Genomic DNA, 24,560 nt, shown 5'->3' with positions numbered 1-24,560 from the left:
GCAGCAGGGTGGGATGCACTGTGTGTTGACACATTCCTCCCATAACCAGCATTAAACAAAATCTGTGCCTTGTTTCACAGTAGCCCCTCATGGAATAGTCATGAGTCATAGCGCTCAACACCTTGTTTCTAGTTCATGGTTTGTCCTTCCTCCGACCACTGTCAGTAGGTACTCACTACTGCTGACCGGGAGCACCACAGAAGAAGGGCCTTGCCCTTTCGGAGATGCTCTGGCCATACCAGAGATCTTGATGTCTTGATGCCATTTTACCTGCAGATAACATGTCAACTACGAGAAACCAACTCTTTAGGTACTAACAGGTATCCCACACCCTATCCCACATTTTTTATTATGGGAGTGGTCATAATCTTAAAGATAATGTAATCTTTGAAATATCCCACCTGCAGTTTTTACTGGATAGCAGCTCTCATTCCCCTGGTTTTGAGATTGAGACATATTGGCACATGGAGAACCTCCATCTTCAGCTCTCCTGAAGAGCTCAGGAAACCACATCCACAAGCCATAATACCTACAGATATAAAATGTAATATTTGTGTACGGTGTCCTGTTGCTGTTAGATGTTGTAACAGCTTATTTCAACAGTGCAGCCTTCACATACATACCCAAATGATATGCTGAAGAAAATGACGAGCAGGGCAATGCTCCTGGAGGCCAAAGGATCAGCAAACAGTTGTCTGATTGGAGCCAGACCCTAAGACATGGGAGAAAACGGCAGTACAGAAACCATAAAAGAGGTGATATCCAATGCTGGGCTGCAGGTACACGCGCAATGGAAAAATATTTGTCCCCCCAATTAGAATGTCTGATTTGGTGCACATTTTCCACATTATATTTAGTCTGATTTTATACTGGCTTGTGGTAGTGTATTTATTGACACAAATGCTATGTTCAGACTGCCAGCTCAAATCTGATTTTTGTCCAAATTCTAGTCTGTAGTCTGGACACTTAAAAAACACATGATCTTTGCCAGTCAAATTTAAACTACTTTTGAAGATTACAATCGAATTTGGATAGATGCATCTCAGTCTGGACACTTTTCAGAGTTCCTTTTGCGTCACACACAACGCAACAGACAGCGGCCATGCCAAATCCAGAGTGACCTCCACTTTTCCTGCTTCTGCGTATTAAAGCAGCTCGTTAGCGCCTATGTTGTTACCACTGCAACCCATGCACATAGGGCTGTGATGTCCACAAATTCGATCTGATTACTTGCAAATAACAGTGCAGACAGTATCTCACTCAGATCCAATCTGAGAAACAAATACAATTTGCCTGCAGCCTGAACAGACAAAATCATTTTAGTTAATTAGGATCAGTCAATTAGGATTGAGTTCATTAGGATCAGTGCAATCCATAACCAGTATGATTGCTTCATTTACCACCATAACCAGCCTGAATTTGGGCCAGCCCTGTCTAATTTAAATCTAACTTTGGGTCGTTCAGTTAGAGTGATTTTGGCAGTACACAATGCTATGTCTTAGATTCTAAGGCTCCACAAATTGCGATTAGAACCATACTGTTAAAATGGAGAAAGCTCAAAATGCTTTCAGCCTTTCCGGGCATGTATGCCCTGCCAAAATCTTTTGACAAAGAACCCAAGAATGATATCTAAAGATTTACAGGCCACTCTTGCTTTAGCTAAGGCCAGTGCTCATGATATATCCATCAGAGAAACATGGGACAATCATCAGATCCCTGGTAGAATCGTACAGTAGAAACCACTGATAACTAATACCAATAAAAAGACACATCAAGAAACATCTTGATGATCAACAATATGTTCTAGACAGGTGAAAATAAAAGGGAGCTTTTTGGCTGATATAACCCTGCCTTTAAAGTAAGACCCTTTAGGTAATTTATCTGCGAGCTGGCAAAAAGGACAATGGTCCTAAATACACAGGCAAGACCTCACAATAATTAACACTTGGGAAAGGCCTAGTAAAAGGCTGGTCCTAAACCGCAAATGTTGTGCTAGGATAAAATGTCCAGTTCTTGCTTGAAGGCCTACAAATGTCACTAAGCTGAAGTAGACTGAGACACAAGTCTTACAAGATGTTTTGAGACACAAATTAACCACTGCAGAAATTGTTTATTTGCAGTTTTACTGCCAAGGAGGTTTTGGCAAGGGTCAGGGTGCTTTTGTAAAATTAAAAAGACTAATGTCTCATTACCATACCTGTCTCATTATACTAATTTCATGTGATTTGTTCATGGATTACAAAATGGATGTTTGTGCATCTTCTATCTAGCACAAGATTGGTCAAGTGAACTCACCTGTTTAAGAAAATGGGTTAGTTGCTGACACCATCTACGCATTCTCAACGGTTCCACAGTATCCTCATCATCTTTAGGGTTAGCAAGTCTACAAGTCTAGAAACACACAAACACACTCAGCTTTGTTACTAGTTAATGTGTGCAGTCTGTAATCACACTACCTGTCAAACGTTTTAGAACACCTCCAAATAGTGAATAACCTGAAATAATACAAAGTCCAGTGAACCCAATGTGTACAAAGGTAAGCAGTGAACAGTGAATCCTAGCTGATACAAACTAGCTAAGGTAGTAAACAATGAAGTACTTTTGTAAGTTGCTCTGGATCACAGTGTCTGCTAAATATAATTGCTAATGATTTTAAAGGGAAAAACATAATGTAAATTGTAAAAAACAAAAAAACTATTTACAGCTGGTCTGTAGCAATAAATTACCCATTGAAAATTGTACTTTGAACAAATAACACTTTAAACCCTTTTATCTGTATAAATGTAATGCTGAAACAGGCTGTGATACTGCTCTCCACTGCAGTATTTAGACAACACTGCACATTCAGATTGCTATTATAATGCCAAAATAAAGACACCTAACAAAAGAAGACTGATAGACCATTATAACTAAGTTCAGGTCTTTCCTGTAGTGCAGTCACATTTAATTAAAATTAATTTAAAATAAAGGTCTGTTTAGAGAAAAGTTCTTTAAGCCAAGGTCCGGGAAACATCATAATTTCCAACTCCATCTTGCGCCATCTCCTGTATACTGAAATAACCCAGTAGATTTATCAACATTTAATGCAGTCAATAATTGGGGGTCAAATTAAATAACAAGAACAATTACAAGTTAATATATTTCTACCATATTCATGTACAAATTATTACCAAGTCATTCTAAGCAAAATGTAAAAATAAAACAATGGTTTAAAAAAAAAAACATGCATCTTTAAATTAAGAGCTTAATAAGCCATCTCATAGTGCCACTTCACATTACTGTTTTTAATAATCTCTGCCTCTGAGCATATGAGACACTGGTTTAAAACTGCCTGTGGGAGAAATAAACATGTATGAGTATGTCCATTACTGATGTCCTACTTTCCTCTTTTTAGTGCACATTATGTGAATTAGAGTAGGTGGTTTGTCCTAAACAAAAGTTTGTCATATTTCTAGAAATACTCCTTACATCCTGATAAAAACAATTTAAATTTATAAATTATAGATTTTTAAATCTACCTTCCTGTCCTCATGCACGCGCCCTGTATGTGTACTCATTTGCGCATGCATGAACAACACCGTGAGAAGATCTCTGTTATATATGTAAATATACTTATACATATTTGGAGAGGCATCTAGCAACATCTGGAAGCTACTGGCATCTTGGTGGACTGCTTGACATAAACTTTGCGAGGTGTTAGCCTCCTCTGCAAGCTCGCGCTAGTGTTTTAGAGCTGGTTTTTCTGTTTTAGATTCATGTATGTGTTTCGGGTGCATGGAGAGATTTTCAGAAACGCTGCTGTAGATGGAGAGAAAAATCTACTTTATTTAAAAAGAAAATACCCGACTACACATGAACAGGGTCTGAACTGTGGTTGTTAGCTAGCTAGCTGTGTAACAGTGTTTGTCTTGTAATCTGTGCGTGTGCATGTTTAATGATGTCTGCATTACACTTTTGTGTGACTAGTCAAGCCGCGTGCAATTGTGTGCTTTGTGTGTGTTTCCTGCGCTGTTAAATCTGTACCAATAAAACACTCTAAATTGAATTATCAGAAGTTTAACAGTGTCAGGGTCCCGTCCTGGACTTTTTTCCCATCAGAGCAGCCCTGAAGCCCAAAACCAGGCCAGACTATCTAGTCCTGCATGAATCTGGAGTGGCACTGTAAAAGCAGGCTCAGACACATTTCCCTGGCCCATAAGTAAGGCGCAATTGAGGCAGTGCTGATCAATACTTAAGCTATGAGCCTGTTTATACCTGGTATTAACATGTGTTTTTGGTGATCAGATTTCACTTGTATGCATAAAAAGCCAGGTGTAAACACTCCCAAAATGTTTTCTGTGATCGGATTCCATCAGGCAAGCCAAAATATGTCTGTCGAAAAAAACATTATTCCAAGCAATAATTACTGTGGATCTTAGCTTCTCTCTTCCTCTTCTCTCTATTTCCTTCGTGCTCTCTCTCTCTATTGTGTGTGTGTGTGTGTGTGTGTGTGTGTGTGCACGCATGTGTACCCTCATGCTCGTGTTTATTTATGTGGCAGATAAAAGCAGTATTACAGAGTTTGTTTCCTTGCAGCTTAGTGTGTCTGATAGATTTTCTGATCTAGATATTATGGGAATGTGATCTATTGTTCCATGGCATTATCGAACCACCACTGTTACTCTAAACTGCCCACAGTCTCGCAGAGCAGGACAATTGTGATGAGAAACCACTGTTTACAGGATGTGCATTTTACGTGGAAAATTACAAACAGGTCTCATCTGGTCACACTGGAGACTGGTCATGTGGTCACACATTTTAATGTCAAGTGTAAACAGAATCCAGTCAAAGAAGATCCAGATACTGTCCAGATACAGAATGCATGTAATGCATGGCCCTATATGTCCAAATGTTTGTAGACCCCTGCCCATTCAACATCTCAAATCAAGAGTACTAATAAGGTGTTTGTCCTGTGTTTGCTTTGGAACATTTTGTAACATTGCTGCAATGATTTGACTGCATTCAGCCACAAAAGCATCACTAAGGTCAGGTAATAATGTTAGGTGATATGTTCTGGATAACGTATCAACGTAAAAACGCTACTCTAACTCATCAAAAAGGTACTGGATAAAGCTCCATTTCTCCTGAAAACAAGGTGCCACTGACTCATAGCATTAAACATGGAGACCCTACTGCAGGACATCCCATTCTATTAACAATGCATTTCTATGGAGGTAATACAAGCTGAGAGTGTGCAGCTGAATAACTGTGGCAGCAACAGTTTAACACCTCAAATGAGCTGAATTCAGTAACTTAAAGGGGTTACCTATCTGATTTATTCTGGACAAACAACTGTACCTAAAAGTAAACATGCAGAGTAAAAATATCATTTCATACAATAGCTAAGGCTGCTCATACCGGAAAGGGTTTGCGGCTTCCTCTGTGGTTGAGTTTGTACATCAGCTGGAACACAGCCAGTGCCTCCTTTTCCATGCCAGCCTGAGTGACCAAAATGGACACACATATACACACAAAAAAACTAATTTGGAATATGTTGGAACAATTGCATCATGCTTTAGGGTTTAGTGATTTTAAATGTGCATTTGAAAAGCCTAAACGTTGTGGTTCCACAAGTAGTGTCGGCTATTTGCACTGATGCCTTGTGGTGGTGTTGCATTGTCAAGGGCGTACCTCCATGAGGAAGAGGGGGCTCTCTGGCATGGCCAGTCTGAAGGTGAGTGCTGAGGTGAGGCTGGGGATGGAACACAGCACCACAAACACCCTCCAACTTTGGAAGTCCAACCAACCTAAGTCAACATGCAGAAATGTCCTGGGGATGACCAGCCAGGCTGCACCTGTGCATACAAACCAATACACACAAACACGTACGGTACATACACACACACCAACATGCAAATGTAAGAGCTTGCCCACTTTGTATCTTTATGCTGTTTATGTTATGTTATATAAAACCACACTCAAACTCTTTTGGTGTGACTGGCCTAACAAAGCAAGGCGGTGTATGTTCCCACTTCACATGCACTCGCTGGCTGCTGGCATGGGGAATAAAATGCCAGGCATTTTAGCAGTGTGCCAGTGCCTGCTCTCACCAAACAAAACACACACACTTTGCTGAGTGTTATAGCTAGAATAGAGCACAGAGCTCAGCGGGATACAAAGCTGTCAGGCTGCATTAGAGGGAGTTTAGAAGACAACAACCAAAAAAAAGCTGTGTAGTTTATTCTCAGGCTCGTAGTACAGGCCAGAGCAAATAGGGATGGTACATTTACAGTGCCACTCCTGAAACTGCACACATCCTCAGACACAGAAGTGATCAGCTACCTCTCATCTCTCCTTTTTCAGCTCTTTCTCTTTTCAGCATATCTTTCAGTCACATTTTTTGCGTCTTAGTGAGCAGTGAATAACAGGCCATTCTTTGTTTTATGTTGGTAAAGCTAAGCTAACTTAGCAAGCACTATCATCAGGAATGTTGAAATTTTATCAGTCTCTGGTTGGTGGCGGGCAATTCTGGATCTGTTTTGGAAAGACTTTTGCCAGGCCGGGGTTATATGGATCAGATGCTGGGGCTTGAGTTAAAGGAAAAGGTGAAATATCTAATCACCATCATTTATTACTTACCCAAGATGCAGTCGATCAGTCAAGACATGTTTTGTATCTGATGTGGACTCCCTTACCTTACGGCGAGAGCTGCTAGGCTAGTGTTGCTAACAAACACTAGACCTAACCAATCTTACATTGGAAAATATATAATTTATTTAATATCTTTTCTTTATTTTTATTTATTTTAATATCTTTTATTTGCTTTAAAAAATCTTAAATCTATGTTTCAACAAGAGTTTAAACAAGAGTCTTTAACCTCTAAAACTCCTCTGACCCACCGATGGTTATAACTTAGGAACAACTTAGCCAGTTTGCATTGCTTTGCATGTAGTTACCGATTAGTAATCCTTAGGGTGTCATAAAATTCACGGAGCATATGGGGTTACGTAATACAGCATTTAAGCTAAAACTGAATTGGTCACTCCAAATGGCTACCCCACTATTCAGCTATGTGATGGAGTTTATTTTAGTTTTATAGACGTAAGTAAATCATAGTTTTTTCCAAGACACATCAGTGCGTCTGCACAAAAACAGCAAAGGTCTGGATGAGTTTTCAGCCAGCTAAGAGACGGTTTTGGACGAGTTGTTACCCAAGTAGTGAGACTGGCGACACTCTAGGTTCAGTGTTAGCCAAGGATCTCTTGTTCTAAACTAAAGAACAAAAGCAAACATATCTTGGCTGTAATAAATCATGTTAACTTGATTTGTTTTGTTTTTTTTTATCAGCATTATGCAAGAATTGTTATTTTAAGGTACATTTGCTACATTATGTTGCTTTAAAGTTTCACATCCTGTATCAACCACAGTGATAATTAGACTTTTGTATTAGCCTTCTTAACAATTGACATGCACTGAGTTTGGCATGTTACAGAGTGTCTACAGTAGCATTACTTTAACATTATTATCACGTTAACATTAGCTAAATAGCTAAACTGGTAAAAGCGGAATGGACAGCAATATGCATTCAGGGTTATGATATCAAAAGTATGTGGTGAAAGAAGAGCATGTTTTGAAACTTTAACCAGTGTTTGCCTGGTATGTCAAGCTTATTATTTCCAAACAGCAAGGGGTTTTCTAAAATATAGGCATCTGGTAGGTACAGATTGGGACTACAAGTTAGGTCAGTACATCAGTGTTGTACCTGCTGCTAAAATGTTTCCAGCCATCCAAAAAGTTGCAAGAGCGCTGATCATAGCTCCTCTGTGCTGCTTTGGCTGGAACTCAGAAAAGTAGGAGAAGATAACAGGGATGGAGCCGCCCACCCTAGAGATAAAATACACTGTTACATATCTGTGGTAGCAGTGATAAGCAACAGTAGGCTCTCACATCTACAACAAAACATTTTCTTATGGTAACACATTTGGTACACATTTGGTACACATTTGCCACTAAAAATCAGATTAGCTCTAAGACTGGTCTTGATCTCTGTCCAAAAAACAGTTTTTACTCACTCTATTAAACTCTAAGGGACAGTGGCTTTCCGAATGTTTTTTCCTACCCTACTCCACTGAAGAACCGCAACAGCAGGAACAGCCAGAAGCTCGGGGCTAAACTAGCCACCGCACCAAATGTTCCATTCACTGCCAACGAGATGACCAGCACCCTCTGACGGCCTCTCTGATCAGCCAGATACCCCCACATATACCCTCCTAGCATCATTCCTGTGCAAGAAAAAATGGCTTGCATCAATAATGAATACTGCAATTTAATCTAATCTAGACAATGAGTAGTCACTATGTAATTCAGGTATGTTCTAACATGATCATGTATATCTAAAATCATGCAGACCTTAGTTCTAGTATTGGATAATCTACCACACCACACTCTAAAATCAAGACAAGACAAGGATTAAGTCTAGTCCTGGAATACTTTCGCCCTTGGAAAATGTGTGGGAAACCAACCCTATATAAAGGCAGCCCTTAGTATAAATCTAACCTTATAGAAAGGCAGTCCTTAACATAATTACCTATATATAAAAGATAGTCTTTAGTATAAATCTAACTATAAATAGTTATAGCTGTCCTTAGGATATTCTAACTGTATATAAAAAGGTAGTCCTTAGTATAAATAGTATAATAGTATAAATAAAACTATGTCAGCCATGTTATAATGATGTTAGAAATATGTAACTTTATCCTGATAAAAGAAACTATTATGCTCCTTCCATTTTCCTGTCACGAGAAATGAGCTGAACCAAATGCAGAACTAAATTTGATGAGGCCCTGTCACTTTTTTACTTTTTGGTGTCCACACCGAAAACAATTATCCTTACTGAGCATTTAATCTTACTTTTCAGTCACAGTCTGCTACTGCTGAACACAAGAACAATATAAAGTCACCATTGGTTAGCCTACCTGCTGGATTTTTAACTCATTTTATGGTTATAATGCTTGGTTAAACTATGGTTTAAAATAAAACCGAATCTTGAAATGTGACTATGAGCATGAAATAAACAAGTAGCACAAGACGTATAAGCAAATATAAAAATGGCATTTAATGCTCCATTAAACAAAGGTCAACTAAAATTCTGTCACTGACCGAGAAATATGCTGGCAGTGAGTAATCCCATATCTGCAGAGCTGAGCTGCAGGTCACAGCGGGCTGTGGGCAGCAAGAAGGACACACACAGTATCTCTACCGCATCGCTGGCATTGGCCCAGCCACACACCAGCAACAGCAGGCCATGGAACAGCCCGAACCCTGAGGACACAGGATGGGGTAAAGGACAAGCAGGGTAAATAATAGGGTGGTAATTAGAGGATGTCACTTCAATTAAATAATTACTTATCTTACTGGAGTGTGCCCTCCTGACTTTTTTATTTTATGTGATGATTTCGGGAGCTTGTGGGATGGCTTATTATCATCACACACTTTTACTGCAATATTTTGCTAAAATATTGTAGACACTGTACTATTAAATAGCAGCATATTCATATGTACTGGATATGTAATACTGAATAAAAGGTAAAGGTGCACATATTTGTCACTGTACTATGTACTATGTCCGCATTTAACCCATCTGTAGTAGTAAACTCACACACTCTAGTGAACTAGGGGCAGTGAGTACACACCCCCAGAGCGGTGGGCAGCCAACTCCAGTTCCAGGGGGGGGCGAGGAGGGTAAAGGGCCATGCTCAAGGGCCCAACAGTGGCAGCTTGCCAAGCTCGGGTATCAAACTCACAACCCTGTTATCAATAGCCCGGCACTCTAACCGCTGAGCCACCACTGCCCCATAAATATGTATCAGAATGATATGCTATTATTCTGCTTGTTTCTGGCATTTAACTTTGTTCACCTAGTTTGGGCATACATTGCTCTGTGTTGACTATCTGCATTACACATCCTCCACTTTTCAAATTTGCACATTATTCTTCTGGACAAGCTCATCCATTTTTCTCTCTCTCTCAGAGAGCAGATCTCTTTCATTTGCATACCAGAACTTTCTTTAACAGACTGAAAATCTATGTGTTGATAAGAGGTTCAGAAAGTCGTCCAAGGTGTGTATGTTAATTAGCATTATATAATATTTAAGTTTAGAATGATTGTACAAATTGATAGCTAATAAAGGATTCACACACCTGTCACTACAGTATACTACACAAGTACTATAGATCACATGAAAAACATGTATCTCCAAAATGGTGACTTTACACAAGAAGCAACAATGTTTTTTGGAGGTCAATGACAATAAGAGTTTTTTTAAGTAATTTAGAGCATTTCTATTTGAATAACTTGCACAGTGTACAGAGCAGCTACAGGGTTCAAACTATGGTTAAATGATTCAGGTGGAGGTAATAACCCCCGCTTTAAACAATGTGAAGTACAGGTAGGAGCCCATACCTGCTTCCTCAACTGCCTCCTCATAACTCAGCTTCGACTGGTAACCACTTGGAGCGTCACCTGTTTCATAAACACGAGTTAGCTGAGGGGGTCACAAACACACCCCAGCCTCATGCAGTGTTAAATGAACATAGAAAATGAAAATCAATAAAGGTTTCTACAAATTCTACTGCTTACTCTGCTGATTTGACACCACATACTGAATTTGTATCATATAAAATAATCCTTTATTAGTCCCACAGTGGGGAAATTCTCAGGGTCACAGCAGAAAGTGATAAAATGACAAAAGTAGATAAATAATTTACACTAAATACACAATATAAATAAGAATTAAAAAAGCAATAGCAATATTATTTACAGGTTATTGCAAATGACTCTTAATTGCACATGTGGGGGAGGGGGGTATTGCACATAGTATTTTTTACATTATGTTGTCTTTTCAAATCACTAGTAAATATCCACTAGAATATATAAAACCTTCTTAAGTTTCAATGCACATCAATGTAAAAAGATTTTGTTCCAATTCATTCTGGAGGATTTCTGCTTCTCCATTCACCACGTTTTTGACACAATGTAAAGAATAGCGGACAGATTCTAGCTAGCCAGCCAAGTATGTCAAAAATGAAAACGGTACAAATGGAAATACGAGGTTTTCGCGTGACAACGACGTTGTGTTCATTCTAAATGCATAAAAACTTCACTACAGTTTGTGTAGATCTGTTTGTGCAGTACGGGTTGTTAATTTGATTAATAAACTATAATTCATAACTATTCGTGGGAATAGTGTCTGTCACACAAACGAGCTGCGACGAACCCAGTTAAGCTAGCATAGCTAAATGAACGCTTCTATGATCAAGAATAAGAGTGGAAACATATTAAATGCATTTCATAAAATCATCACAAATTCACCCTCGTCTACTAAGTCGTTTTTTGTAGCTTCTCCGCCAAGCAGCGGCTGTCTGTCTTCTCCTTCACCCTGAGTGTCCGCATGATTCCTCCGAGACATTAATCACTAGCTAGCTAAATCACTGTGATCAAAAACTGCCGTTAGCTCAGGCTTCTGTAGCTGTTGGCTCAACACGGCATCTCCGAGGTGTGGTGAGTAAACTGACATTACACCCAGCAGTACTTAAAAAAAACGCTTGACGAGTGAGCCTAGTGTTGAAGTTCAGCCTGAAACTTCCGCCTCCGACAGGCGCCGCATTTGTAAACAAAGCGCAGGATTGTGGGTGATTCCGTTGTCTTGAACTGTGGCTGTGTTCCAATAAGTGTCCTGAGTCCCCTTACACATGATAGTGCACTCTAGATTCTCGCCCACTAGATTCTCGCTGCGACGGTTTGGAACAGAATGAAAAGCCCTCGCTAAGCGAGTTCTACTTAGAACACAAGCAAAGGCAGATTGGAGCGCGGCCAGATGAGCTTTCTTCACATTAATATGAGAACACCTGTACTTTTTGGTAATACCGTCCATTAATTGGTAATTACGTCCGTAATTTGGTCTTTTATTACATTATATACACAAAAAGGTCAGATGAAGCCCCCCCCCCCTCGAAAAAACTCACAGTAATCACAGTTAGAGCATGTGACTGGCATCATTTCATTGCTCATTCAAACCATTTAGTGACCTTTCATGCCGTGTAGACGGAGTGCTGTCATCCTGGAAGAGGCATATAAGGTCTTATAAGGATAGAAATAAGATAAAAGGTGGTCAGTCAGACTAACTTATTAGTTTTATTGTGAGTGCAGTGACCCTTACAACATAACAGAGCCACCAGGCCTCCTCTCTGTAGGGGGCTGTCATTCAAGCCTGTACCATTCTCTGGGTGTGAGACACACAGGCACTCTCCCACTTGTTGAGAATCTAGTGAAGGGTGATTTCAGAGCATGGTGAGACAATTGCGTAATTTTAACATACACTTCACCAGCCTGTGATTATCCATTTTCCCTTTTCAATTATCTTGTTCTTGTCTAAAACCTGGGACATGAAGTCAGGACCGCGGTGAAACGCCTCTCCCCTGTGTCAGTGCCTGCTAGGCTTCCTAACCTACGCTCCAATTGGACACTGTTAGGATTTCTGCTTTTGCTTATATCCAAGTCTTTCACCAAACTTCGCAATAACAATTCCTCAAATGTCTTCCTACATTTCCGCAAGCCTTCATCATGCATCACCTCGGCAGCTCTCAATCAACAGCTGTAGCTACCAAAAAGGAAAAAAGGCCGGGCTTTGTTTACAGCGGCCCCGTCTGTATGGAGCAGGCCGGTGCGGCTGCCGTGTCCGCCGGTAGGCGGCGCTCTCTTGTGTGTATTTTTCCCCGTCTTTACCAAAGTTTTTATGCGTCCTCCTCCTCGGCTGTCTACTGCAGACTGAATGAAGATGGCGGCCAGTTCAGAGCGGAGTCCCCCTCCCTTTCCCGAGTCAGAGGAGCAGGAACTGGAGCCCGACTTGGAGGATGAGGACAGCGATGAAGGCGCGGATATTTTCACAGGCGGTGTGAGTAGCCAGCTAAGTGTGTGAGAGCCGCGGTGCTGGAGCAGGCCGGGAGGCTGCTGGAGCCGTAGTGGTGGCTCTAAACTTCAGGCTTAAACTCTCCCTCCCCTGCTCGCTGTCTTCCTACACTCGACTTTCGCTGCTGTTCGCGCTGCCTGCTCTCTGAAAGAAAAAAAAAACCGCTCCGGGGGCGAGCTAGCTAGTAGCGAGCTAGCCGGAGAGCCCGCTCTCCTCCTTTCGCCGTGTTGTCATTCACCACAGCGCCCGGGCAGCGCTGCCCGTTTCTCATTTAGCGAAGTTAACTTCGTCGTTAGGCTAGCTAAGCTATCAGCGAGCCGCGGCATAGCGCCTGTCCCCCTCCCAAACAAGCCTAAAGCAAGAAGGAGCTGGCTGGTTTATAGAGCAGCTAGCTAACTAACTAACTCACTAACTCACTCACTCACATCTGTAGCTACTTCTCCTTGCATTCATCGACTTGTGTGGCACCTAAAAGCGTGGACTGCTGCAGTTACACAGACACGGGTCGGACCACAAGATCAGCTCTGTAGTTAACGAAGTTAGCTAGCGCTGCCTACTGCGGTCCATTTGCCGCGGCCTTTCGGCTCTGCACGGTGTAAACACCGTCATTTGTAGGAATGTGACCCTGGCAGCGCTGGGACACACTCTTACGCTGACCGTGACTCGAGGTTTCAGGGCTACTAAAGCAGCTGGTGGTTTTAGGTTTGCATTTGGAGCTAAATACTGGGGAGCGCGAATCGCCTCTTAATCGTCCAGAGCCTGTTGCTGCTGCTAAGCTGCTTTTAACGTTGCATGCACAGCAAAGCACCAGTAACGCCGTCCAGATGTGGGCTGAGCAATCAGAGATGGCTCAGATATGGGCGAGATGTTGGGGGACTGAGTCACTCCTTTTCTTTTTTTTTTTCTTTCTTTTTTTTTTGTCAAGGAAAGCTGTTTAGCAAAGTAACAGTATCTAGCTAGCTATTTCTCCTCCCTCTTCTTTAACACTCCTGCAAGCCTGTTGCCAGCTGTGTGACTCAATTTCTGGGGCGCAGTGCTGCACAGAGGCGGTTGGGAAGTCAGTGGCCAAAGTTCTCTGGTCGTGTCCACAGTGCTGCTTGCTGGTAAAGCTGGCTCAGGCCTGTGTCATGTGATCCTCAGATGCGCTCACACGCTTCAACTGCTGCTTTTCCTTCAGGAAGAGCCTGGATCACTGCAGTGGGATGTGCAGCTTAGTGTGGAGTGTTACAGTGGTTGAGTAATTGTCGTTTGGAGTAATTGGAGCTCTGTTTTTGGGAGTTCTGTAGCTCCAGTAAGTGGAGATTACACATGTAAGTCTTGTCGTCACAGCGTGTGATGTTGTTTTTCTTTTTCTAACGAATCCCTCCAATTTCAGCTGAAGCCTACACCAAGCTCAATGTCTTAGACATAATTATACTAAGCATTTTGATTTCTTTTTTTCCTCCTGTTGTTAAATTGATTATATTCCTCTCTTTTTCTGAAGACGCTCTCAGACTCCGCGATGGATCCTCCTCTTCTCGTGAGTGCCAGCGCGCCTCCTAAAGACATTTTCAGTGAAGCCCCAGCAGATCTCTTCCACGACCCACTGAACAAGACGAGCGCCGAGCCAGAGAAGACGGCGAGCGCGGGGCTCAGTAAAGTTCCGACTGCTGTCCCGGTGGACGAGGCAGCTGGCGAGGAGCAAGATGATCTGTTCAGCGACCCCTTAGGAGAGTCTGGAGCTGCTCCAGTGCTTGACACAAAAAGTGCCCCTTTACTGGACTTTGGTGAGAAAACACAGAAAAGTGATGTCACTGAGAAGGCTGCGAGTGCAGCAGTGAAGAGCGGTGCCAGTGCTGAGGTTCTAAAGGCGTCTGAAAATGATGTCATCAGAAAGCCGCAGAAGGACATTTTTGAAGAGCCCCTGAAGGGCCCCGCCACTGGCATTTTCAGTGAGCCCGCAGGCGGCGCTGTGGCTGGAAAGAAACCAGCAAGCGCTGACCTGTTTGGTGATGATGAAGACGAGGACCTGTTTAAGGAGCCTCTGGGAGCGGTGATTAAAAAACCACAACCTAATGAGATCTTCATAGAGGCAAAAGCAACCAGTAAAGCCCGATCTGAGCAATCTAGTAATGCTCAAACCGATCTCTTTACGGAGGAGGCCTTCACAGTCCCACCTGTTGCTGCTACTGCTGCAAAACCCAGCGTGAACACCAGCACAAAGACTAACGGGTTGCACTCTGATGATGAGGATCTGTTTGCAGGTATGCAGTTTTTATTTATTTATTTATTTTGAAATGTACCTTCCTCTTGTGCTTAAAGGTTTGTCGTTTGTGTAAGGAAAAAAAGTGAATGCAGCCCCTCCTGTAGTATTTGAAAAGGAAATGCCATTTCAGCATGTTTTTTTTTTTAAACGTTCAGGAAGCGCAGGAAAATCTTCCTTCACAATGACCCGACCCTCGCTGTGCTGATGGAAGCATGTAATGACTGTGTGTGTGTGTGTGTGTGTGTGTGTGTGTGTGTGTGTGTGTGTGTGTGTTGAAAGTGTGGTCTTTGGCCATGTACAGGAAGTAACGCATGTGTGGTTTATGTGGTTTATGCCGAGGTGTGTTATTCTGTGGAGGCAGACTGATGATCTGGCCTTTCCCAGATGTCAGGGTTCTACTCACTTCTGGGGAACTTTTTGTCATTTGAACTTTCTCACCCATATTTTCTCTCTCTCCCTCTCTCTCTCTCTCCATCTCAGAGGCCACAGTTGAGCTGTCCCTGGACAGTCCTCATAATGACCAAAGGAAGAGAGAAGCAAAGCCCTCTGCACCAGCCTCCTCACTCTCCTCCTCAGCCAGCACCTCCAAACCCCAGCCCAAAACACTAGAAGAGGTATGAGACCGAGCCAAGCCCAACTGTTTTCACGGCAGGCGTGTGGTGTGAGATTGGATTCCCCTCTACTTAAAAACACACTGGAATGCTTCTGTTGTTGTCTTCATTTGTACAAGTGCAACACCTGCAGACATGCAGAATTTTTGTGGTGCACCCACATGACAATTCCTTTTTTTCTAGTTAATATAAAAAATGTGTTGAGTGTTACTTTACCTGTTTGAATCAAACAATGTTCAAGTAATATACTTGCATTGCATTGGGATATGAGGCTCAGGTAGCTGGACTGTTGTCTGTAGTGGAACAGTACTAAAGTTCTGTAGTCAATATAAACTCTTGGTAATTTTGTCCATGATTGTCATCTTTTTCTCACATGCTCTCTTGCTCTCAGCTTGAGGAGGAGGAGAAGGAGGACACGTTCGATTTGAACATTTCGGTCACAAACCCAGAGAAAGTCGGTAAGTCTCCCCCCCCCACCCCATTCCACTTGCCTTACCTCTAAGGAAGTTATTTGCATACACACGATATCTGAGCCACACTTGACAGTAAGCCATTTTTGACAGTTGAGTTGACCCTACTTAACAACACTCTAATGACGTTTTAATTGTTTGATTTATTAAACCGCAACACAATGGTCCGCAGAAACGCTGAGCGTCCCCTAACTCTTGAGTCTCACTTCCCCTTTCTGTCTATGGCAGCTAGTTTATATTTCCTGCCTTCATCCCTGTGAGGGTGAAAGTAGGCCACTGCTATTGAGCTGCAGCCAGGCTTTGTTTGTCCTCTTGCACCCTGTGTGGTCGTGGCGGATATCTTTTACATGACCTTTCATGAGTATTTATTTGCAGTAAGAAAACCTATGGATCTCTCATGTGGGTGACTGTGTCTGATGTGTGTTGAGCATCAGGATTTGCTCACTGCGGACTCTTTTTATTTTTTTTATTTTTTATTTTTTGCAGGAGATGGAATGAATGCCTATATGGCCTACAAAGTCTCAACACAGGTATTTTCATTTGCCTACTGTTTACAAATGTTTGATGCTTCTATTTTCCAGCAAATAATGTACCTGTGGTGTTCTGATGTTTCTTCTCTCTTTCACACATACGGCAACACACAGACAACGCTGTCCATGTTCCGCAGTAAGCAGTTCATGGTGCGCAGGCGCTTCAGTGATTTCCTCGGTCTGTATGAGAAACTGTCTGAGAAACACGCACAGAATGGATACATTGTGCCCCCACCACCAGAGAAGAGCATTCTGGGTAAGAAGACCTCACCTGGTCTTTATAGAAGGAAAACTATTTCAGAATATTTTTGAGTAAAGGAGCCCATATGATGGAAAAGTGTTTTTTTTTGTTTTGTTTTTTTTTATTTTTTCCCCGCACCTTTTGGGAAAAGTTTATTGTATGTAAACACTAATACAATTCCAATTTACACCATTCACTTTCTAGTCTATACAGTCTGTGTAAGCAAACTAAGCTGAGAATTAATTGTTTTTTATGATGTCCAGAAAAATCAGTTTACCATTTCTGCTTACCATTGCTGTAATTGAATCACAAGAGAAAAAAAAATACGAGGAAAATCCATAATATGGACCCCTCAAGTTGCACTTTGAAGTATTTTCAATTTTTTTTAATTCGCATAATTATTTGCCTACACAATATGAAGTCAATCAGCCAACACGTTTGGTGTTCAAATTTTGCTTCTCTGGTTTTAAACTAGAGCAATGAATCTAATGCAGCACTAGAACAAAATAGTCACCTACATTTCTTCTGTAAATACAGACTGACACTCTCAATCCGCTCAAATGGCATCCAGGTCCAGGCTGAACGCCGGGAAGAGACATTTTAAATGTGGTGTAGTTTCTAAGTCCTGCTGTGCTCTAAATCTCATCAAGAAATCTGCACCACTATAATGAGGAACTGAAAGTGGCTTGAGTGGGTTGAGTGCGTAAGACTGTATTTAGGTTTGGGCGACTGTTGTGGGTGGAACAGGGAAAGAGACAACAAGACTACAGTTACCATAGTGCTACGCCTAAATCCACTACAGTTTCCAAAATACCATGCAAATGCAACATTTTATACCTTTCAAAGTGTCACGTGTGCTTGTCACATTACCTTTTTTGCCCAAATTGTGTGACCCATATATTCTCCATGCGATTGCAGGCACTGTGAACCGTGAATGTTTGGGTACACATTTGGGTATCATTATACTTCTAGTGACTATTGACTATTAAGCAGCGTTAGTCTTGTAGCTCCAGTTCAAAGCTCAAGAATCAAACTTTAAACACCTAACATATCTTGACTGATCCATGCAGCTGGGGTAAGACAATTATGGGAATTTGATTGTTTACCGAACCATGCCTTTAAGCTTAGCTTGGCCTTGAATGCATGTTTTGATTTTAGGAATGACCAAAGTGAAGGTTGGCAAAGAAGACCCCTCATCAGCCGAGTTTGTTGAGAGGAGGAGAGCTGCTCTAGAGAGGTGATTCACAGACCAATATCCTTTTGTTACTTCATTTAACAAAATATTTTTTTAAATAAATGTTTAATAAATGGATTGATGTTTATTTAAGAATAGGTTTTGATAATCAAATAAATGCTGCTAAAATCATTTAAGCATTCCTATGTGTCACCCACTTGCTTGTTCTGTGCTCAGGTACCTCCAGAGAGTTGTGTCTCATCCGTCTCTGCTGCAGGACCCGGATGTGAGAGAGTTTTTAGAAAAAGAGGAGGTAATGCTATCCACAGTGCGGTTAATTATCTCAGAATGGGGAAAAAAGTTATGCCTCACTAAACCTGTGTCCGTGTATGTGTTCTCTTAGTTACCCAGAGCAGTTAGTACCCAAACTCTAAGTGGAGCTGGATTCCTCAAGATGATCAACAAGGCTACTGACGCAGTGAGCAAGATGACGATTAAAATGAACGAGTCAGATGTTGTAAGTAATGTTCTTTGCACTCCCTTAAATCTGTTTTTGCAAGAACCCTTTCTCAATCACAACCTTGTCATTACATTGCACCACAGGATTTCCTTGACCAAAAGTGACAAAGTGTAATACAAAAGTGACCAAAAGTGTTAATACAAATGTAAATGAATGTTTGTAGTGGTTTGAGGAGAAGCTACAGGAAGTGGAGAGTGAGGACCAGCAGCTAAGGAAGCTGCACGCCATGGTGGACTCCCTTGTCAACCACAGGAAAGGTAGCTGGGACTTTATGTACAGTATCTATGCTTACTCACATTGTCTGCATCACAGATCGGTTTAGTGGGTCAGTGGGTGGATGAAGTGCTGGCTTAACTGTGGTGTTTGCTTACAGAATTGTCTATGAACACAGCCATGTTTGCCAAGAGTGTGGCAATGTTGGGCAGCTCTGAGGACAACACTGCACTATCCAGAGCTCTGTCCCAGCTGGCTGAAGTGGAAGATCGCATTGAGCAGCTCCATCAGGACCAGGCTTCTAACGACTTCTTTATCTTTGCTGAGCTCCTCGCTGATTACATACGCCTGCTAGGAGCTGTCAGGGTACGGAGAGACATGCACACATAGTAAATTGAATTTAATATCCTGTACAAACATTACAGAACAGTCTCTATTTTTGTGTATAAAGGCTTTATGTACACTGATGCACATCTTGTCCTAGATTTAATGCCAGTTCATCATTGTTCAGCCAGTTTTAGTCTTGAACTGTTTGGGTTTTCCAAAGGCCTTTACAGTGGTTGTGATGGTCTCAGAGACTTGGGCTTGGTCCTGGAGACTGGTACATACATCAGTCTATCTGAACTAGTACACTTTGTCTGTGTGTGTACATGTTTGTCTAGGCTTGCTTTGACCAGCGGATGAAGGCTTGGCAGCGATGGCAGGACGCTCAGAACATGCTGCAGAAGAAGAGGGAGACAGAGGCCAAACTACTGTGGGCCAACAAACCAGACAAACTTCAGCAGGCCAAGGACGAGATAGTTGAGGTAATCCTGACCTGAAGGCCGAACCACACACGCACAACACAGCTGCCTTGCCTAGGACTGTGGTCTGGTATTGTGTTTTGCTAAAATTCCGAAAGTGAGTAGACCGTGGTGGCAACGCTTTCTCTTTAATCAAAAGTAGGATACTTCGAATTTGTACTTCATGCATGATTATTGCATTCTCTTTTGAAACCTGTAGAAGATTTTACACTAAAGGTATTTCCCAAACCACTTTTTAGGAACACCTGTATACCGTATTCATGGAGTTACCTATTTAGCCAATCATGTGGCGACATGCAATGCATAACATCATGCAGATACGAACCAGCAGCTTTAGGTAATGTTCACATCACCCATCAGAATAGGGTTAAAATCTGGTCACAATCATTTTCAGTATGATTGTTGGTGCCGGACAGGCCTGTTTGAGTATTTCTAGAACTGCTGATTATTTGAGCTGATACAAAGGCTACAGTAATTCAGAATGCACCACAAACTTGGAGGTCGATGGGTTACAACAGCAGAAGACCATGTTGGGCTCCATGGGGTTCTGTCAGCCAAGAACAGAAAGCTGAGGCTGCAGTGGGCTCAGGCTCACCAAACCTGAACAGTTGAACAGTGGAAAAACGTAGCCTGTTCTGGGGCTGGGGATTTGGGGAAAATGCTCTGATTGTGGTTTTTCTGAACAGTATTGCCATTGTGATTTACATTGCAATCATTATTAATATATATATATATTTTTTTTTTTTACCTAAATTCCAAACCGGTTAGTGGTTAAAGCCTCTATCAAATATAATTAGAAACGTATTCCAAAATGAAAAACTCCTTAAGGTTTACAGATGAAATGCAGTTTTGAGTTTTATTTTTAAACATTAAAAATATAATTGAATAACTAAATAAATAACATTAAGATACATTATCAGTTTACTGACATTATTGTTTTTGATGCAAGTCAGTTTTCCTGAAACCAAAATACTTTCACACATGATGTGCTGTTTTTCTTTGGTAGCAACTCGTCAATTGCCACACTCGATTGCTTAGATGAAGCGCTCATCCTTTCCCAGACATGTAACGTCAAAAGCTGCTTGTTAATTAATAATGACTGTTTCTGATTGATCATCAGCAGGACTTTCACACACGTTTGTATTGGGTGTTTTTTTTTTTGTTTGTTTTTTTGTATCCCCTGCAATAAGAAAATTGTGTCCCTTCAAATTGTGATTAAAAACAGCCTTAGCCTGGTCTGATGGATCCTTTTTTAGTTGAGGCACACAGATGGTTGGGTCTGAATTGATCACCAACAGCTTGAATCCATGGACCCAATCTCCCTTATGTCAACAGTAGAAGGTGTAATGGTGTGGGGGATATTTTCTTGGTGCACATTGGATTGGTAATACAGATCAATCATGACTTTAGTGCTGCAGTGTATTTGAGTATAGCTGTTGACCATGTCAATACCTTCATGACCACAACTTGCCAATCTTTTAACGACTACACCCAGCATGATAAAGGCACCGTGTTCCAAAGAAAACGTCGCCTCAGCGTACTTTCATTAACATGCCTTCCCAGTCTTCAGATCTAAATTAAAAAACACCTTTGGGATGTGGAAGAACTGGAGATGAAGGCAGCAGTATGAAAGTACTCCTGCAGAAATTGTGTGCTGCACTATTGTTGGCATGGCTTCCACAAGATGCTGGAAACATCCCATTGAAAATTGCGGTCCATTCTAAGAAGAATTTAGGCTGTTTTAAAAGCAAGAGAGGACGGGAAGCTTTTCTTCTATTCTAATAAGCATTAATTTTTTTATTCACCTTTATAAAAAGCATACAATTTGGTGCAGTGTAAAGCATAACATAGGGGGACATCTGTGTCTTGGTACTGTACAGTTTGCATCCTTTTGTTTAAATTTCTTCTTGCATTAAAATACTTCGTACCACAATAATTGAATGCTTGATTTGCATGCGTGTGTGTGTGCGCGCGCGCATGTTGAAAGAGCATGAGAGCAGCTGTTCTGTTAACTTCATTTGGTATCCCTCAGCAGGTCAGATGTGATTTATAGGATGTTTTATGTTGCAGTGGGAGGCCAAGGTCAGTCAGTACGAGAGAGACTTTGAGAGGGTTTCTGCGACTGTACGCAAAGAGGTCATCAGGTTTGAGGTGGGCATGCAGCATGACTGTACGCATGTTGTTAAATATGCTGGTTGCCTACAATCATAGGTGCCGATGTGTTGATTATATCTGCTTTTTATTATTTTTTTTGGAACAGAAAGAGAAGACTCGGGATTTCAAGAAGCAAATTATTAGGTATCTGGAGTCTCTGTTGCAATCACAGCAACAGGTAGGCCTGTAAACAATCTTTTTCTGTTCTGTTGTACTGTTTAAGACTTTTCACAGAATTCTATTAATAACCATTACTCTCTCTTTTTCTCTCTAGCTGATAAAGTACTGGGAGGCGTTTTTGCCAGAGGCAAAAGCAATTGCATGAGCGTGTCCACATACAGATAAACACATGCATACACAGGCCTGCTTGAGACTGAGTCTGCCTTTTCTATACACTTTACCTCTTGCCTATAAACCAAGAGAAGAGACGCGTTGCAAAGGGAAAGAAAGAAACAATCGATTAGGGTTTTTTTTTTTTTTTTAAATAATCACCAGAATCGTACAGCTCTTTACTCTAAACTAACTGTTGTATTAATAATTGTATATTTTTCATTTAACCTCCACCTATATTTTCTTATTGACAAAGCTTTTGCTAGGATATGTACATGCATGGTGATGGTGGTGGGGTGAGTGTTTATTGTCTTCCTCATGTGTATGCAAATGTATTTTTGTTTGTTTGTTTGTTTGTTTGCTAGTGTTCAGAGATAGTAGGTGCCATTAGTGTGAATGGTATTCCCACCACGTGGAGGGGGAGACAGGTTGACTCATCAGCAGTGCTAATCGTTTACAGTAGGGGGCCCTCTCCTTCCACACATATGCACTTAACTAGGTCTCACTTCTGTTCTGTTCTTTTTGCTGTTTCTGCATCTGTGTTTGAAATGCACAGAGGTCGGTCTTGAAATCTTCGTCCCCTTCCACATGCCTGGTGGTGTTAGGACTAGTACAGAATCTGCTCTGATGAGGGAGAGGTGCCAATGAGCGGATGTTTGCTCACCGTTTGAGGCCAGTGTGAGCGTATTCTCGCTGAAATAATTCCAAGGAGTGGGTGGTTATATATGTGTGTGGAAATGTGTAGTTGCTTAAAATTAAAGTGCAAGTGAAGGCAGGCCAAAACCGCTTCCTCAGAACAAGGCAGATTCCATCAAATTCCCTGGGACGGTGAGTGTATGCTGCATTAGTCTGTAAGGAAGGCTCACAATTGTCAGTTTTTTCCAGGACTCCTTTGTCATAAGTCCCAAGTGTGAGTGATCATGGGGTCTAGTAGTTGGAGGGGGAGAGATTGCACATTGCTGTGCATCGGTTGACCTTGTAGCCAAATCAGAATGGTTAAGCGACAGAAATAAAGCATTTAATCTTGCTTTAAACAAACAAATACTGCATACTTAAATTAGAAATCTGCATATCAGTGTCTGATAGGTTGGACCTGTTCATATACAGGTGACATTCTGCACTTTGGATGTATAGAGGTCCAAAAAAAACAAAAACACTTATACATAGTAAATTACAGAAGCAACTGCCTGTTCAAAGGAAGTGGCTGTGTAGCACATTTTAAAAGAAGTGACGTTTGAGCACTTATATAGGCAGCCAGTGCTAGCCCAAAACATTCCCTAGCCACGGCTTTCCCTTAAAGGCAGCCTTGAGGTTTTAAAAATGCCTTTTAAAAATGATTTGGTCTGTTCTTTTAAACAGATACACCAATCAGCCATGAGATTAAAACCAACTGCCTATTGTTGTGTAGGTCCCGCCAAAGCCTTTTCAGCCATTTCTGCTGCTGTAGCTTATCTGTGGGGTCATACAGGTTAGACTTCTCTCCACACACACACATCAAGGAGCCTTGAGCACCCATGACCCTGCCACTTGGCCACCAGTTGTCCTTCCTTGAACCCTGTAACACTTTTTGTAGGAACACCACACAATAAGACCTGCCTCATGCTTTGGCGATGCTGTGACCCAGTCGTTTACCCATCACAATGTGGCTTTTGTCAAAGTATGCTTGCCCATTTTTTTCGGGCTTCAACACGTCAACTTCAGGAACCTATTGGTCACTCGTTGCCTAATACGTACATCCCACCCTGCGACGGATGCCCTTGAATCAACATAATCAATGTTATTCACTTCACCTTTCTGTGGTTTTAAGGTTATGGCTGTTTGGTGTATTTTTTTGTTTTTCTTTATCACCCTTATGTGCATCTCTATAGATGACTTTTGCTCCCCACCCTTTTCCCCCCATGAGTGATTTTGATAATCATGGTATTTGTTGTATATCTCTCTCTAATTGTAATGATTAATCGTGGTGTTTGACAGTCATCAGTTTTCATCAGACGCTGCTGAGCTAACAGCTGAAGTTGTATTTGAAGATAAAAAAAATATATGCATCTTCAGATATCTCCTTCCACTGGTTAATAAAGTGGGTTGGGTTCTTTCCTCGTTTCAAGCTTGTATCTCCAGAGAGTAGTGTCTGGAAGCCAAGTGGAGCCACAATCTGAGGGGCCCCATCCATGGGTTGACATGATAGTCCCTTTAACTGCCATAAATGATCAGAAAGTAAAATGCTCTTTATTAGACTGTATTTTTTTAATCTTCCGACCAAGCCAGTAGACATTGTTTAAGTGCACCTTCTGTTGGGCAACACAATAAAGATAGTTTTAAAGA

The 24,560-nt window shown here is 41.5% G+C and overlaps 2 protein-coding genes across 4 annotated transcripts in view; one reads left to right on the top strand and one right to left on the bottom strand.

Annotated features, from left to right (window-relative positions):
- sv2 (synaptic vesicle glycoprotein 2) overlaps window positions 1-13,500 on the bottom strand; it is a 15,122-nt gene extending 1,622 nt beyond the window's left edge. For 2 of the 3 annotated variants that reach the window (XM_072672378.1, XM_072672381.1), the window contains exons 1-10: window positions 11,351-11,639; window positions 10,442-10,501; window positions 9,139-9,300; window positions 8,099-8,261; window positions 7,742-7,863; window positions 5,671-5,834; window positions 5,398-5,478; window positions 2,296-2,391; window positions 624-712; window positions 402-529 (exon numbers count right to left, since the gene is read on the bottom strand). In XM_072672378.1, coding sequence (XP_072528479.1) covers window positions 402-529; window positions 624-712; window positions 2,296-2,391; window positions 5,398-5,478; window positions 5,671-5,834; window positions 7,742-7,863; window positions 8,099-8,261; window positions 9,139-9,300; window positions 10,442-10,501; window positions 11,351-11,447 — 1,162 coding nt within the window. In that variant the 5' untranslated portion in view covers window positions 11,448-11,639. Of the gene's footprint in view, window positions 1-401; window positions 530-623; window positions 713-2,295; window positions 2,392-5,397; window positions 5,479-5,670; window positions 5,835-7,741; window positions 7,864-8,098; window positions 8,262-9,138; window positions 9,301-10,441; window positions 10,502-11,350; window positions 11,640-13,372 lie in introns of those variants that run through there. The other variant, XM_072672380.1, reaches the window with a different exon arrangement.
- snx1a (sorting nexin 1a) lies at window positions 12,757-24,560 on the top strand. Its single transcript, XM_072672377.1, has 15 exons — window positions 12,757-12,932; window positions 14,431-15,190; window positions 15,673-15,806; window positions 16,195-16,261; window positions 16,760-16,803; window positions 16,918-17,059; window positions 18,203-18,281; window positions 18,456-18,531; window positions 18,622-18,735; window positions 18,902-18,995; window positions 19,112-19,317; window positions 19,614-19,757; window positions 21,825-21,905; window positions 22,015-22,086; window positions 22,183-24,560. The coding sequence occupies exons 1-15, from the start codon at window positions 12,810-12,812 to the stop codon at window positions 22,231-22,233; spliced, it is 2,187 nt and encodes a 728-aa protein (XP_072528478.1). The 5' UTR covers window positions 12,757-12,809; the 3' UTR covers window positions 22,234-24,560.

The sequence above is a fragment of the Salminus brasiliensis genome, chromosome 2 (assembly GCF_030463535.1).
Source record: "Salminus brasiliensis chromosome 2, fSalBra1.hap2, whole genome shotgun sequence".
Lineage (NCBI taxonomy): Eukaryota > Metazoa > Chordata > Actinopteri > Characiformes > Bryconidae > Salminus > Salminus brasiliensis.
The sequence above is the reverse complement of the archived record's forward strand: the minus strand, read 5'-3'. Positions and strand labels throughout refer to the sequence as shown.